Below are 17168 nucleotides of genomic sequence, written 5' to 3' on the forward strand. Positions count from 1 at the left end.
TCGATTGAAATACAGAATAGACACCATTGACTCAGCGGAAATATTGACACAACTAAATATATACGCACCTATTAGAGCCCTTCGACAGCGGGACTTCCTGTTACTAGACGGTCGTCGTTCAGCATATGGTCAATATGACCCCATTCGATTTATGGCGACAAGATTCAACGAAGTCTATCAGATGTTCGATTTTAACTCTTCTGCTGCAGCATTCAATCGAAATCTATTAAATGGATAACACCCAACATGGGAAGACTGAAGAACCACCACGATCAGCAGCTTTACTGTATACATTTTATTATTTATGACTCTAATTTTATTATTATGATTTATGAGAATGTTTGTTTTTATGTTTTTTCTCTGTACTATGTGCTTAGTTATTGTTAATATTTTGTAGTAGGAATTATGAAAAGATATGAGGTTTTTATGCCCTTTTGTGTAAAATATCCAACAACTCAAAAGGGCTTTTCCTCATCTTATCGGTACATGTGATATCATTAAGGCAACTAGCCAGATGAGAAATAAATAAATAAATTCGCCACGTGGAATAGAGGGGAATATTCTCTAGTAATCGTTTGGCCAAGTGAAATTAACTTCTTAGTTCGAGCCCTGAGTTGATGCATGTTTTGAGTTCCGGATTGATTGATTGATTCTTTGAACTTTGCAGTTCATTCGCCTCTAATTGAGTTCTGGAGCTTGATATATTCGTGTATTTCGTCTCGTTACATCCTAATTAGCTACTATTCTTGAAATGTTACTCTTCCACACTATTTATTTAAATTCTAAAACCTCAATGCTGGGACTTGCCACCAGAATGACATCGTTGGCAATAAAAGCATAGAATTATTTGGAACTAGCATTATATTATGAGAAAAATATATTATTCACGATTAACTCAGCTTATTTTGTGATATGAACCTAACTCATTCTCGCTAAACACGAGACACAGTTGACGATGATGCTTTTGAAAATTTAAATACAAGATGTGCTAGATGTCGCTCGGGTCGCGAATCAATGAAGCAGGCGGTGAATAGAAAATAATTCAAACCGAAGTTTTCTTTTCTATGCAACTTAGTGGCAGCTGAATATTCAAAGTCCATTTTCTTAATCATTCCGGTAAATAGTTAATGTTTTGAATTCCCCAGTTTCCCGAATTTAATGCTATCACGAAATCAAGTGCGTAAAAATCACATTGAAGTTTATTTATTGGTTGAATAATATGTAGAAGTACAGACGTTATACATCAAAAGACGAGGTTTAACCACAATGCATATAAAAACATGGGAAAGTGTTACTTTTACGTCTTAGTTGTGCAAATAATCTTCCAAACACGTGTTTTGTTCCATTTCCTTTGCGTTCAGCATCCACTTCAGGTAGAACCAACCACAACTGGGTTCCCCTGTGCTCCCGCAGATCCACTCGCCCTGACCCGATGCATTCGACACCAATCGGCGAAGTACAACACGGCAGCCACATATCCACCGATGGTCGCCACTAGGCTAGATCCAGTAACAAAGAAAGAAAACAGGTGCAGCAAGAACGCCACCAGCCCAACAAACCACAGCTCCAGCCTGTCCCCGTCTGGCAGCACGAACAACCTTCGCACAGGCTGACCTCCGACGATAGCATCAATCAGTCGCAACACGGTCACGGCGGTGGCATTGTAGGTCACAAAAATGAGCGCTTTCCACTCGGTCGAGGAATGTTTCCAGAAGGGCTCCGTTGAAATCGCCGCGAGAATGGTGATTCCGATGATCTGTAAGTAAACCTTATTGTTTGAGGAAGAATAATTGCGGAGGGGATTCACTTACCACTTGACCCAACATAAGCACCACTTGGAGGCTTATCAGCTTCTTCCAATTAACAACAATTGAGAGTTTCTTGGGTGACTCCTGTTCAGGGTCACCCGATACGAACACAACCGCGCCTAGCGCTGTATCGGCTGGCTTTTTATCGTTTCCCGGTTCTCCGGCTTTATCCATTGCATCCAAGACGTGTGAGCTGCAGTGCACTTCTGATTCACGGCAATTCTAACGCGTAAAAACTTTCCCAAAAGGAATACGACGTCTAGCTGCGATTGGAGCGCGCCAAAATTTGCGCTGGACTTCGCGAGCGGACTGTTTGCATTGGATTGCCGCAAACAGCGCGCTTTGTTTGGTGTTCTTAGAATGGGGATGGTGGTGAGGGGGTGCGCGATATAAACGAATCGATTATTCCCCACCCTGTTGGCCAACAGCACACCAAAACCGCGTTGTTGTTCTTTATCACATTCGCACGCGATCATTTGCGATAAGGTGTTCGTGAGTTTGTGGAAGTAGTAAGTGAGGTCACAGTCTGCTCATTTTTTTTTTTGCCGGGGAAAAGACTGAGAAGTAGACCGCAGCCAAAGGAAAATTCTCATTTGATTCCGATCACAGACAAACGGACCGTGGCGGCTTATTGGCAACATAAACAATATTTTATTTCCGTTAAAACTAGCGTGTAACGTGGTTTTCCTACCCTCTTCCACTTCGATTGATTACGTTTGTTGGATTGTTATCAAATTACATTCGAAAATATTCGAAACCGTTATTCGCCTCTCTCGTCTTCTTATACCTAAAATTCATCGAATTCCAATTTGTTTTTCATTTTAAAATCAACTGAAAGTAATCTTCGGTAAGTAAATTAATGGCATTTTGTTTCGTTCTTTTTTCTTTTGATTTGTTTGTGCTTCGAACTGTTATTAGTTGGTCATTATTGTTCGCTATCAAAGGTTTTTTTTTTATTTTTTTGCTTATTGGGAGATGTCAATGGATAAATATCTTCTGTTTTTCTTTTGGCTTTCAGTTGTCTTTGAGTGCGCGCGAATATTCGAGTGTTAATTACAGGCGCTGAATTGTTCAAACCTACAATCGGTATAACAAAAAAGTACGTAATGATTAATAACAAAAACAAAAGCGGGAAGAAATGTTTGAAGCCTCTAAAGATACTACAAATGCGACTGTTTTCGTTTAAGTCCGAAATGCGTTTTTTCACTGGAAGTTGGTTTTTTTCTTCTACCATACTTATTCGAGAGAATGGTTTCCTCTGGAAATCAATTAGTCAACTTTTCATTTGGTCGGATTATATTCGAACACATCATATCTGTTGTGTACTCTGCATCGGTTTTCTTTTGTTTTGCTTCTGGGACCTCATTTGACCAATGATTATACGCTACTCGACTTATGCTCCACGTAGAGGAAGTAGGTTCCAGCCGCGTACACCAAAAAGTTGAACAGACCGAAAACCTGGAATTTAGAAAGAAACGAATTAGTGATTGATGTAGTTTTTTTGACGTGGGACTACGTCTAACCGGAATATATGGAGGGTAAAATGAAAACCTAAACACAGAACATGCAGGAAAAAATGAAAGATTTCGAATGCTTATAGCTCGAACATTTCGTACTGGATAGGAGAGATGTTTGCATCACTTGATAGGGAATATTTCTACGCATCTATCGCAACTAATAAAATGTTGTTTTTCATTAGATAAACAATTGAATAACTGTAAAATATTAGGCGTTATCTAAACGCCCTAACTGCATCGTTTTGATTGGCCCGATTTACGGTTTCCCTAACACAGCCATCAAAACCAAGCAGCCTTGGGGAAATCGGCATTGCAAATACATGAAAGTAGGGGGACTTTTGTTCTCATCGAAAAATGTTCCCTAACACAGACTTTAAAACCAAGCAGCGAAATCGGCATTGCAAACACACGAAAGAGCCTAGAGGCGAGTGAACTGAAAAGTTTAAACCCTCTTAAAGCCAAAAAGAAGAAAAAGAACACACGAAAGTAGGGGGAGCTTTTGTTCCCACCGAAATGTGTTCCCTAATAGAGATTTCTAAACCAAGGTGCCTGGAGAAATCGGTATTTCAAATTCATGCATGCAAGGGTATTTTTGTTCCGACTGGAATGTGTTTCCCTAACACAGACTTCAAATCCATGAAGCGTGGGGAAATCGGCATTGCGAATTCATACAAATCGGGGGTATTTTTGTTCCGATTGAAATGTGTTTCCCTAACACAGACTTCAAAACCGAGGTTTCTGGGGAAATCGGCTCTGCAAATAAATGCAAACTGCGAGTACTTTTGTCCTCGCTTGCCTTTGTGCAGAGTGGAATATGTCTGTCCTACATGATCTTCTTAACTTAGGAACCTGGGAAAATCGTGCAGCCACTAGAAGCGAATGAACTTCCCAGTTTCAAGCAAATTCGAGATTCGAGAAGTATGTACACTTTTGGGATGTAAACTTGAGAGGAAAATGTAAAATAAAATAATCGTTTTATTATTTTTTTTTTGTCTTTATTGGAAAGATTTTCAGCCTTAGGCTGGTTCATCAAACGTTTGATAATTCTTCCGTACATATATTTTGTTCTAGTCAACATACCAAACGTAAAAGGTCCGTCATTAAATTTACTTGTAACGAAGAACAATCAATCACAATAAATGAATTGACTTTACACGGCATTTGTTCATTTTTTTCACTCAGAGCAAATATATTGAACTCAATTGAATTTGGAAACTGTTTCATTCAATCAAGAATTTAATCAATACAAACGAATGATTGCTAAGCTAAGGTAGTTCCACGTGAACCTTGCGGTTATATCATAGATATAACCCACTCATTTTTTAATAATCATTAAGAACTCACTAGATCGACTTTCCAGATTTTAACGTTTGCATTAAAAAAATGGATAAGTTTTATCAATTTTTCATTAACACCTCGTGATGAGACCACTTGATCGATATTCAGTCAAACCGGACTATGTCACAAAATCCGGAAAAATCAGTTAATACTAGCAAACAATCAAGAAATTGTCAATCTACAACCTACTTTTATCAGGTCACACTTATGTTACTAACAGCCAGGTTTATGGCATAAATTTATTTCGACTAATCAGCGAAAACTAATAATAGTATGCAGTCAGAGCGAACCAAGTGCCTACGACCATAGTGACTAGAGAGAAATCACGTTTTTCTGCCAACCAGAAAATGAAAGGAATTTCAAATCAAATATTGGATTTCTCCGCATCAGAAGATTCTTCCTTTCGTCCTTTAATAAACACGGTAAAAAAGCTCCTATTGAAAACAATGTATATGCTTTCAGACAATTCATAGTTCAAAAGTTGATCGAATATATTATTATATCTTGTTCAGACAAAGTGAACCAAGTGTCAGAGAGTAAAAAATAGTAAATACTAAACTTTTCATAATCGATTCCTAATCTATCCGTGGTTTTTCATTGACTGCAAGTACTCTTCTTCAAAATCACACTAACCCGTTGTCGTTGAAACATGTTTTGACGTTGGACTACGTCTTTCATTTCTATACCGGGGTGTAAAATCAAAGTTTAGAAAACGAAAGCGTTACGCCGGAGACCGAGATTTTGAGCATTAATAGCTCTTAAACAACTGAACGAAATGGTATGATAAACACTTCATTCGAAAGATAAAATGTCTACGCATTATATACTTGTTACTTTTTCATCCAAAAACTTGTTTCAATAGCCTTCAAATTGCTTTCAAAACAGGCTATTGAAATCACCAATCGGTATATAAGCGAGCGCCGCTCGGAAACCCACTCAGTTATAATTGAACTGCGATTGGAGCATGTTGTCGCTGTTGTGGTGAAGCTAACTTCGTTTATCTTGAAAGCGCTGATGGACGGTGTCACCAAGAGCCTGTTTGTGCACCTTAGGCCAGAAGGGAATCCATCAGGAGGAGAGTGATGCCACCGTTCCGCTTGAAACATCGGAGCAACCGCCACACACACATACTCGCGCGGAACCCTCGTTGCTATCATCGTTGCCGAAAAATAATGTGCCAGTACCCTGGGAATTGAAAAATACATTCATGCGAAAGAGTTTATTTTAATGTTGACGTAGGACTACGTCTAACCGGAAGATATAGGGGGTGAAATGGAAATCTAGGCACTGAACAAGTAGGAAAAAATGCAAGATTTGGAACGCTTATAACTCGAGCATTTCTCAATAGATCGCAAAGTTTTTTGCATCAATTGATAGGAAATATATCTACGCATCTATCATAACGAATAACATTTCATTTTTCTCGAGATAAATAATTGAATAATTGTGAAATATCAAGCATTGTCAAAATGCACTATGTGCCCATTTTTGATTGGTCCATTTTGTGCTCCTCAAATCGTACCGACCAAAACGGGCAACCAGAGCAGCAGCGAAATAGAATGAAGCACGATTGGAAAGGAAAAAGAAAAAAATGAACGGAACATTGGTCGCAGTCTCACACATGCGTAATTCTCGAGCCAACCAGTCAGCTTAAAAATCCCCGCTCCGCTGCCGAAACGATCATTCTCATTCAAACCGTACACCACATCGGTTCGCATCACAACACATCAACAAACTAACACAAGCAGCCATGTCTGGACATGGCAAAGGAGGAGAAGTGAAGGTAAAGGCAAAATTCCGCTCGAACCATTTTGGACTGCAGTTTCCCGTAGGTGTATTCGCCAATTGCTCCGCAAGGGTAGCTAGGCCGGGCGCGTTATTACCAGTGCACCAGTCCACCTAGCCGCCGTTATAGAGTTCTTCGCCGGCTGCCGAAGTGATCGAGTTGGCTGGCAAAACTGCTTGCGCTTTGGTTCGGTGGGCATCAAGACAACAACAGGCGGACGCAAACGCAATCGCAAAACGGTAGCAGGTAGCAGAAGAAAAACGTTTGTTCTTCGTACAAACTGCTTTGGTGGCAAATCCAGAACAAGGCGGCATCGAGGGCGTTCGAAATGGTTTTTTTCAAAACCACGAGTACTAAGTTTTCTAAATAGGAACCATTCCATAAAACAAGGCGCTTTTCAGGGCCATTAAACCTTCCAAAAAAGAGTTTAGGAAATACAGTTCAATGCTTTCTAAAACAATATCCAAAATAATAATAAAACACAAATTGATTTTTTCATAATTTGTTTGCCAGGATATGATGAGTATGTGAATTTGGCAGTTGTTCTGAGCTTATTAATTTTCACCAATTCTTAAATTGCTTCTAGATTGAAAGTACAGTAATTTACACTTATCTCGACATTTAGCTAATTGGACGGACCTGCAATGCGACATATTTAGTTGGACATTTTTGTAAACATAGAGTTCGGGGTCCAAATTATGAACCCACATTGAAAGTCGACACTGTACCACTGTCATCGCAAATATTCAATTACAGGTTGAAATTACCTCCAATCCGATACTGAGTGGTGGTAATGCGACGTGCCATTGAATGTAATTTACTGTAAAATATGTCACAAGCTGGATGGGAAGAAATTTTCCAACTGTGAAAGCTGTGGTGAGTGGCAAATGCAATAGCTAAACAGAAAGGTTTAGCCGAACAAGATGGGGATATCGAGTGATAACAAAACAATAAACTCTTTAGATTGAAGATAATTTGGGATCATGAAAAGGACCCTTTTTAGCCTGCATGTGAATCCAACGAGGGAACAAATCGTAATGAAAGTATTTTTTTGCCATCGCTCCCTTTTAACGCTCATTCGTTCGTCTCGTTGGACTCGCCCCTCTGGCTGAGTCTGCCGATTTGTCTCTATCCTGTGAGTGTGTACCGCTAAAGTATAAAACACGCGGACCCCAAAAAAATATCTTATTTTCTTTCAAACCGTAAGCCCGTGTGGTGGTACGGCATCGGCATCGTGGACGTAACAAAGGAGGACAAGTTAAGGGAAAGGCAAAGTCTCACTCGAACCGTGCAGGTCTCCAGTTCCCTGTTGGTCGCATTCACTGATTGCTCCGCAAGGGTAACTAGGCCGAACGGATTGGTGCCGGAGCACCAGTATACCTAACAGCGATTATAGAGTTTCGGCCCTCGGAGTGCTCGAGTTCGCTTGTAAAGCTGCTCACGACAATCAGAAAACCCGCATCAAGAACAGAGCAGCTTCGGTTCGGCGCTCATCAAGACAACAATTAGTTTCAGTGAGTGGCAAAGTGTTTCTCCGGCACGTCGCATTAAATGTAATTTACTGAACAATATGTCACAAGCTGGATGGGAAGAAATTTTCCAACTGTGAAAACTGTGGCGAGTGGTAAACGCAACAGCTAAACAGGAATGTTTAACCGAACAAGATGGGAATATCGAGTGATAACAAAAACACAACACCAAAGGTTCTTTTCAGAACCATCAACATATTCATAAAGAGTAAACAGCAAACTAATCCATTTTTCAGGTAGATAGGTAGGTATTCACGTAGGAGAAGAAAATAAAACAATATATTTAAAATATATATTTAACAAAAGCTGTCCCCTTTGTATAGTCCTACGTCACTCCGGTTATGTCCCCGACATTACCCACCCGTCTTTTTTCTATCCATACAGCACTGCAACCAAATACATTTGTTTTTGTGATTATTCAATCAATTGCAATCAACAGGAATTGCAATTAACAGGAAAGCTTCTGAATATTATTTTTCCCCATCAGTAGAAAATTTTCGTATCCAATATTGGATGCATAACATACTTACTTACTTCGATGTTATTCGTTTCTCTCTCAGGGTAAGCTACGAATGTAATGAAGGGGGTGGGGTTTACATTCTATACTGTTATGGTTTATAATATGACGCTTCTTTTGCTTTCGTTCATTTCTACCTCTACTCTCGCACCGTGAGGACTCGTTTCATCGGGACCAACCAGACAGCTCGTAAATCTACCGGTGGTAAAGCAACTCGGAAAAGCGCATCAGCCGCAGGAAGTGTGAAGAAGCCACATCGATACCGACCGGGAACCATCTCTTTGCGTGAAATTCGTCGCTATCAGAAGTCGACCGAATTGCTGATCCGCAAGCTACCTTTGCAGCGTTTGGTTCGTGGAATTGCCCAGGACCGCGGTTATGTCACTGTAGGAGGCATATTCGAAGATACCAATTTGTTTGCTATCCATGCAAAACGCGTCACATCATGCCCAATGACATTCAGCTGGCCCGTCGTATCCGAGGAGAGTGTGCTATAACCTTAGCATATAATCAACGGCCCTTTTTCAGGTACACCAAATTTGATGGACTAGAGTTCAGGAAAGTTTTGCAGGCCGAACTGAAAGGAGTATTTAGAAAAAATCGTGGTGTCGATGATAATTCGATACAGATGAGTGCCATTGACTATGGATTTGATAATGAAGAATACGAAATTTGTGATAGTTTGTGATATAAAATTATTTGTGTACGAATGCCGCAATCGATAGTCGATTCTAATTTGCGCTGGATATTTCCTCGGAGGACTCGAATCTTCCTTTGAGCATTAATAATCTCTTTCTGGCAAAACGACGTTGTATGATAATCACATTATTCAAATGATAAAATGCAGAAGTTTTCTGCCAATCTCCTTTCAACTTCCAACATCTCTTTCTCCCATTTGTCGCTTTTCTATTCCATTTCTCCTCTGCAGTCGGACCATTTAGCGAAAACCGAGCTATCGATGGGTGCCATTGACTATGGATTTAATAGTGATGAACACGATATGATATGGTGTAGTGGATATTATATTACATATCATTATTTGTTTATGAATGTTGCAATCGATCGTCGTTATTGAGAAGTTGAAAATGTTGGGAAGGAGGCCTTATTTTTACTGTGTCATTTCTAGGAGGAATCCATTCCTTCTCAAGTGTTAATAATCCTTCTCTGGATCAACGATTATTCCAGTTGTCGGGGCTTGGGGAGTGGGTACTATTTGCGCTGGGTATTTCCGAGGAGGAATCGATGCCCGCTTTAAGCGTTAATAATTCTTTTCCGGCTAAACGAAGTGGTATGTCTAAGAGATGAAATGTCTGAGATTTATATGCTTATTTGTTGCTAAGTCAACGTCAGTCCTACGTCCCCTTTGCGGTTATATCAAAGATATAACCCAATTTTAGTTTTTTATAAAAATCTAGAATTGCACAGTTTCATGTACAGTAAACATTCACTAACTGGGTGAAAAGGGAAGACCAGTCATCGACATTTGCGTTTTAACTGGTCCGGCAAGTTAAACGTTAAATAAAATCGAGGGGAACTTCAATGAATTGTTTCGTTCGCCCAGTTAAAACGCGGACCAGTTAAACCAGGACCAGTTAGCGAACGATTGTTGTTAATCGATTATTTTTGTTAAGTAAACTACTGTTTCAAGCCATAGAATCGGTTGTTTTCATTGTATAGGTTTAGTGGAAGAAGCTCTACTGTTTAAAATCCATTTCGAATGCGTGCTGAATAAATTATATGATTTCATCATCAAATTGTTCAGTCAGAGTTAGAGTGAACCAAGTACACATGGCCAGTCTCAAAACCCTCTTAATTGATCTTAAAAAGGTTTTCTTTTGTAATGTTATAATTACACGACCTTGTTAAAGATTAACTAAGAGCTGTAGCTGTCCCAATTGGGGAGAATGATTGAAAGGTACTGAAACAACATAGCTTCAAACTTTGACCCGCGGCTTACTCGAGGTTAATAGATGGAATATGAAGTGAGAATAATTGGAGTGTTAATACTGTTTGGCTCGATTATCTATTCAAAAGATAGCACAGTTAGTATGTAAATATTTGTAGTAATCAAATCAGTATTTTTTCATGCAGCTGAAACTGATTTTTCTCCACAATGAACATTTTCGATGGTACAGATTTTTAGAACAGAAAATTTGGAAAAAATGGCATTTTTGGAAGAAAAAGAACAGATGAAAAAGATTGAAAAGTTGAGCAAAAAAGTTCGACCCCAACGAATCATGACATATCGAGGGTTGCCATGTTATGAAATACATTCAATTTTGTTTCGTCGAATGTTTGGAAACCATGTGCACAGAATCACACCACTTACTGCAGTGAATCCTGATTTTTATCCCTTCCCACTAACAACTATCCCTTCCTCGATAAACGCTAGGGAACCACGCTATAGTGGCGACCCTTCTGGCCTTCAGGCAGCGAATATCATACTAACATTCCTTCCCTTCCCCTGGTAGGACTGTAAGGACGTGGCCGGCGTCGTTATTGACCATTTAAAGCTCGTAGCACCGGAACTTGTACAATGAGAGTGGTTTGCTACTCCCAAACGCTATTCAGTGTGTTCTTTGTGCGATTTCGCTGGTTTAGGTCAATCACGAAGAGCAACTACGAATTGTACAGTCTACCCAAGCTCAAGCTCAAGATATAGAATATCTATTCTTAGTTTTTGATATTTTCAGATTTTGGGTTTGATTCGGAGTTGGATTACGAGATTTGAGGTTTTTTCATTTGAGAATTTTTAAATTTGAGCAAATTGGGCTGACTGTGTTCCAAGTAATTAACGATGTTATGTCAGAATTATTGAACTTTTCTTGTTTTGGCTCGAAAGTACTACACGCATGAGCCAGTGAAACTTGGAAGATTTTTGACATAGAACTACGTCTTTCATTAAGGGTGCCAAATCAGAAAACAGGTCACGTTTTTTTATGAAATAAAGTTAACGTTAATAACTATTTTTGCCGCAAACGGATTTTGGCGATGTACATACCAAACAAATCAGAGTTTCCCCAAGATTTGTTTGATATTCTATACATCATAATCCCCTGGTGCGTAAGTGGTTAAAATTCATGAAAACTATAAGCGTTTCCATTTTTCCATACATTTGTTCTGCGGATTTGTGTGTTTCCCGAACAGAGCTGTCAATAACGAGTAACTTATCGACGAGCAACGAAGGGGAAATCGTAAGATTTAAATTCTCTGTGAACAAAGGAAAGGTGCGATTCCACTGAGGCAATACTAAATAACATATAGCATGATATTTGATACTTGAAGTATTGTCGTTGTTGTTGTTTTCACGCGGTGCCAAAGTTATATTGATGTAGTTATGAGATGTGGAATAATGGTGCTGGTATATCAAGTATATAATCGACTGTAGCTGAGTCTATGTCAATTGCGAAAAAGGTCACCGGAATAGCGTTCGGGGTAAATTTTCAATGCATTGTCATGAAACAAATTGCGACATACGATCAGCTAGTGTATTGTTCTGCGAGGGCAAGAATGAATCATCAATCAATTATCGTCAACTGATTCTGCGATAAAAAAACCATTTCAGGACGATCAAACCATTCTACTAAACAGTTATTTCTAAAATTTCACAGGATTATAAAATAATATCCGAAGTTATTAACAAGCGACTTATATAAAATAACAGCGTAGTTTCAGATATTTATATATACACTGGAGTCGCTTTTTACGCATGGGGCACGTGTCGCGTAAACAAAAACCGCGTAAATTCCGAAATCCGCGTAAATTCCAAAATCCGCGTAAAAATAAACCGGGTAATTTTCAAAATCCGTGTAAAAATGAATTGAATTATTCGTTTAAAATGTAACTCATATTCTAACAACAGATTACCTGAATTTTTTTGCATGCTACAATTCTGCTATCTGTATCTTCTTTTATTTTTCATACAATACTAAATTGTTTCGGGAAAAGTCACATCAATTAGCACATTGAATTTTACGACGTTAATGCGTGCGTAAAAAAAACTCGTAAATTCCGAAATCCGCGTAAAAAAACGCGTAAACTCCGAAATCCGCGTAAATTCCAAAAACCGCGTAAAAAAAGTCGCGTAAAAAGCGACTTCAGTATATTTTTTTTTAATTTTTACCTGATTAATAATTATATTTTTCAACTTTAAAAACTTAAAGTTTTCAAGTATCCTTAAATTTTAAAAGCTTTAAATTTGAATTGTTGAGTTTGTAGGAGATTTTGAGTCCTCTGGCTTCTCCGATTTGGAGCTCAACTTAACTTTTTACTGTCTTCTATTTTAGTTTCTATCCTTGATTGATAATCAAAAAAAATCATTCGAGTGAATAAAAGATCATTGAATGTACACTATGACAAAGTCTAACCAGTTTAACCATCTGTGTGAATTTCTTTTTCTTTAGAAGTTGGCATCCAGATCGTACTAATTGTCATGAAATAATCCTAATTAAGTTCAACGAACTGCCATCACCCTTCCCCATCAACAATACTTACTCCTCCAGCAATGTTCGAAGACCTTCCGTGGCCGGAAAGGTTGGACCACGCCGCCAGCTGCACTACGAACGCGATGAAGTAGAGGAACGTCGCAATGCCAGTGTTGAGCAGCTCCTGCAACCAAAATACAAAAAAAAAACAAACGGATATTAAAAATCAATGAGTGCGGCTGCGCCAATCATGGAACTCCCCATCACTCCGCGACGAGGAGCGCCGGGGAATCACGCTCGACTGAACCGACCCCGCAAGCAAAACTGAGCTCGGTTGGCGTGACTTACCGTCAGAATCCAGTTGATTGGCAGATTTAGCACCTCCCGAATGCCGAGCAGATAGACGAAGCTCCAGAGGACGGTGGCGATGAACGAGGTGATGACGACAAACAGGAACCAGTGGGTGGCACCGATTAGGGCGGGGGACGCACAGGCCATGCAGATGATGCCCAGTATCTGTGTGATTGCGGGGAAAACAAAAACAGAGAGGAATATGAGAATACGACGTACAAACATTTCGCAAGCTTTCGCGTTGCCGCGACTTGCTCAACAGAATGTGTGGATGTCGGATGTCGTGCAGAATAACCAGTTCCGATATAGCAGTAGATTAACATAAAACCACCGTTCACGATTGAATCGGATAGCTTTATCCCACTTGGCCACTCGGTTGAAGAGGTGGCAAAGGGGGATATCTCGCTTGAACAGCTGTCTACCAACGAGTATGGAGAACACCGCAACACCAATTCAAGGCATCCCACATACAAATTGGGTGGCAGCAGAGCATATCCGAGCCGTCCACGCGGAGCGCAACATAACGGTGGCAGTGTTTATACTTTTGAAATCACAGGACTTCGGAAGACGTTCGGATGCCATCGATAAGGGTTGGTGCGATTAGATATAGCCGCCAACTCATCGTTTTTTCAGTCTATCGATGCTTTAAGTGCAAGATAAGCCCATCGGGTTGACGGATAGCTGAATGTAGGTGGCGATTATGAGGGAGATAAATAGGCACCTGTTTATTTTTCACTAGAAGTGCTTTGAGACTCGTGAAGTGAATCACGTCCACATAGTGATGTCAGGTTTGTCGAATTATTAGTTTTTTTTTTTGACGTAGGACTACGTCTTTCATTTCTATACCGGGGTGTAAAATCAAAGTTTCGAAAACGAAAGCGTTACGCCGGACACCGAGATTTTGAGCGTTAATAGCTCTTAAACAACTGAACGAAATGGTATGATAAACACTTCATTCGAAAGATAAAATGTCTACGCGTTATATACTTGTTACTTTTTCATCTAAAAACTTGTTTCAATAGCCTTAAAATTGGTTTCAAAACAGGCTATTGAAATCACCAATCGGTATATAAGCGAGCGCCGCTCGTAAACCCACTCAGTTATAATTGAACAGCGATTGGAGCATGTTGTCGCTGTTGTTGTGAAGCTCTTCGTTTATCATGAAAGCGCTGATGAACGGTGTCACCAAGAGCCTGTTTGTGCACCTTAGGCCAGAAGGGAATCCACCAGAAGGAGAGTGATGCCACGGTTCCGCTTGAAACATCGGAGCAGCCGCCACACATACATACACGCGCGGAACCCTCGTTCCGCGTACCAGTTCCCCTGGGAATTGAAAAATACATTCATGCGAAAGAGTTTATTTTAATGTTTTCTATTCATACAACACTGCAACCAAATACATTTGGTTTTGTGATTTTTCAATCAATCGCAATTGACAGGAAAGTTTCTGAATATTATTTTTCCCCATCAGTAGATAATTTTCGTATCCAATATTGGATGCATAACATGAAAAACGGAAAATGTTACACATCGCGAAAATCATGTCATTTTCGAGCGATTATTTGCATCCTACTCATATATTGCTGCGACCAAATACATTTCGTTTTGGATTTTTCAATCAATTGCGATCAACGTAAGACCACGTCTTTCGGCAATTTATTAGAGGTGCAATGAATCTTTAGGAATTCCCGCTCTACGCGCACTGGCAAACGATGTTTACTCAACAGTTTCTCAAACGAGAAATGGGTGTTGTGAGAAAGGATTAGCGAACGCAAAAACGACAAACGGGAGAAAGAGATGTTTGAAGGTTGAAGGAAATTAGCAGAAAACATCTTCATTTTATCTTCCGAATAATGTGATTATCATAGTACTTCCTTTTGCCGGAAACAGATTAATAACGCTCAAAGGAGGAATCGAATCCTCCGAGGAAATACCCAGCGCAAATTAGAATCGACTATAGATTGCGCCATTAGTACACAAATAACTTTATAATGCAGTTTCATCAAAGTGATTTCTTCGATATGGGGAAATATTCACTGCATCATGTCATGTATTTCATATTCTTCACTATCAAAATCCATATCCATGGCACCTATCGGTATCGAATTGTCATCGACAACACGATTTTCGCTAAATGCTCCCTTCAGTTCGGCCCGCAAAAAACTTTCCTGAACTCTAATACATCAAATTAGGAGCCCTGAAAAGGGCTGCTGATTATATGCTAAGCTAATAGCACGCTCTCCTCGGATACGATGGGCCAAGGACATCCTTGGGCATAATGTGACGCGCTTTGCGTGGATAGCACACAAATTGGTATCTTCGAATAGGCCTCCTGCAGTACCATAACCGCGAAGTTTGACGAGCAAGTCGGTTTTGAAGTTCCGGGCAATTCCACAAACCAAACGCTGCAAAGGTAGCTTGCGGATCAGCAGTTTGTTCGACCTCTGAAAGCGACGAATTTCACTTAAAGTTCCCGGTCGATAGCGATGTGGCTTCTTCACGCTTTCTGCGGCTGGTGCGCTTATCCGAGCTGCTTTCATGGTGCCTTACCACCGAAAGACTAACGAGCTGTCTTCTTGGTCCCAAACAAACAAGTCCTCACGGTGCGAGAGTAGAGTAAGAAATGAACGAAAGCAAAGGAAGCGTGATATTATATACCATAACAGACTTGAATGTAAACCCCACCCTCTTTATTATATTCTTAGCTTAGCCTGAGAGAGAAAAGAATAACATCGAAGTAATTATACAGTAATGTATTTGAATCCGGACACTTTGTGTTACATTCAATATCATACCGCAGACACAACATTTCGTGCATGCTGAATTAATACGATTGATTAGTAAGTATCAAGTAACTATCAGTAACTATATTAGTAACTATTAATCGCATAAATTGAACATGAAAAAAAATGTTATGGCTGTGGTATGATTTTGAATGTAATGCAGTGTCCGGATTCAAAAGCATTACTTCTTTTACAGTACAGTTAACTCAACTGAAAATTTTTCAGTTCGGCCTGCAAAAACGAAATTAATTGGAAGAGTACAGCATAATGCATAGACGTGAGTATGAGCTTCCCCATCTCACATTCCAATAGGATTAATGGGCTTCCAAGTGGGCGCGCTACATACGGATACGTATGATTTCAATAACCTGTTTTCGAAGCTATCATTAAGCTATTGAAACAATTTTTCGAGTCAATAAATAGCAATGATATAACTCTTGGACATTTTATCTTTTGTATGAAATGATTATCATACTGTTCCGTTGATCCGAAGCAGAATGAATCACGCTTAAAGAAGGAATGGAATGGAAAAATCTAATCGTTGCTGAAAAATAATCTGCCAGTTCCCGTAGGAATTGAAAAATACATTCATGCGAAAGAGTTTACTTTAATGTTTTCTATTCATGTAACACTGTGACCAAATATTGTTTAATCAAGTGCTATTAACAGGTGGTTATCGAGTTATCATTAACCACCGGTGGGCTTCAAGTATCGAGGAAAATCTGGAAAAATCTAATCGTTGCTGAAAAATAATCTGCCAGTTCCCCTGGGAATTAAAAAACTACATTCATGTGAAAGAGTTTATTTTAATGTTTTCTAACCATATAACACAGCGACCAAATACATTTGATTTTGTAATTTTTCAACCAAGTGTAATTAGCAGGAAAGCTTCTGAAGGTTATTCTTCCCCATCAGTAGGATATTTTCGTATCCAATATTGTATGCGTATGCAACGGAAAATGTTTCGTTTCGCGAAAATTATATAATTTTCAATCGATTATTGCTCAGTCTCCGAAAGTTTCAAACTCAGAGAGTTCATTCCCCTCTAGTTTGCCTTCCAAATTGCTATCGTAAACCATACCTTCTCTCGATTCAATCGCGCACAAAAAGCATTT

The 17168-nt window shown here is 39.5% G+C and overlaps 2 protein-coding genes across 2 annotated transcripts in view; both read right to left on the minus strand.

Moving 5' to 3' along the window:
* Positions 1–1174: 1174 nt before the first annotated feature.
* LOC129761935 (uncharacterized) lies at positions 1175–2230 on the minus strand. The gene is made up of 2 exons (XM_055759793.1): positions 1812–2230; positions 1175–1756 (listed from the first exon to the last, which is right to left on the minus strand). The coding sequence occupies exons 1-2, from the start codon at positions 1980–1982 to the stop codon at positions 1370–1372; spliced, it is 558 nt and encodes a 185-aa protein (XP_055615768.1). The 5' UTR covers positions 1983–2230; the 3' UTR covers positions 1175–1369.
* A 206-nt stretch (positions 2231–2436) lies between these two features.
* The window catches only part of LOC129761936 (CKLF-like MARVEL transmembrane domain-containing protein 4), a 52812-nt gene continuing 38080 nt past the window's right edge, over positions 2437–17168 (minus strand). The window contains exons 2-4 of the mRNA XM_055759794.1: positions 13268–13435; positions 12990–13103; positions 2437–3266 (exon numbers count right to left, since the gene is read on the minus strand). Of these exons, the coding sequence (XP_055615769.1) occupies positions 3186–3266; positions 12990–13103; positions 13268–13435 (363 nt within the window). The 3' untranslated portion in view covers positions 2437–3185. The remainder of the gene's footprint in view (positions 3267–12989; positions 13104–13267; positions 13436–17168) is intronic.

Source organism: Toxorhynchites rutilus, chromosome 1, assembly GCF_029784135.1.
Source record: "Toxorhynchites rutilus septentrionalis strain SRP chromosome 1, ASM2978413v1, whole genome shotgun sequence".
NCBI lineage: Eukaryota > Metazoa > Arthropoda > Insecta > Diptera > Culicidae > Toxorhynchites > Toxorhynchites rutilus.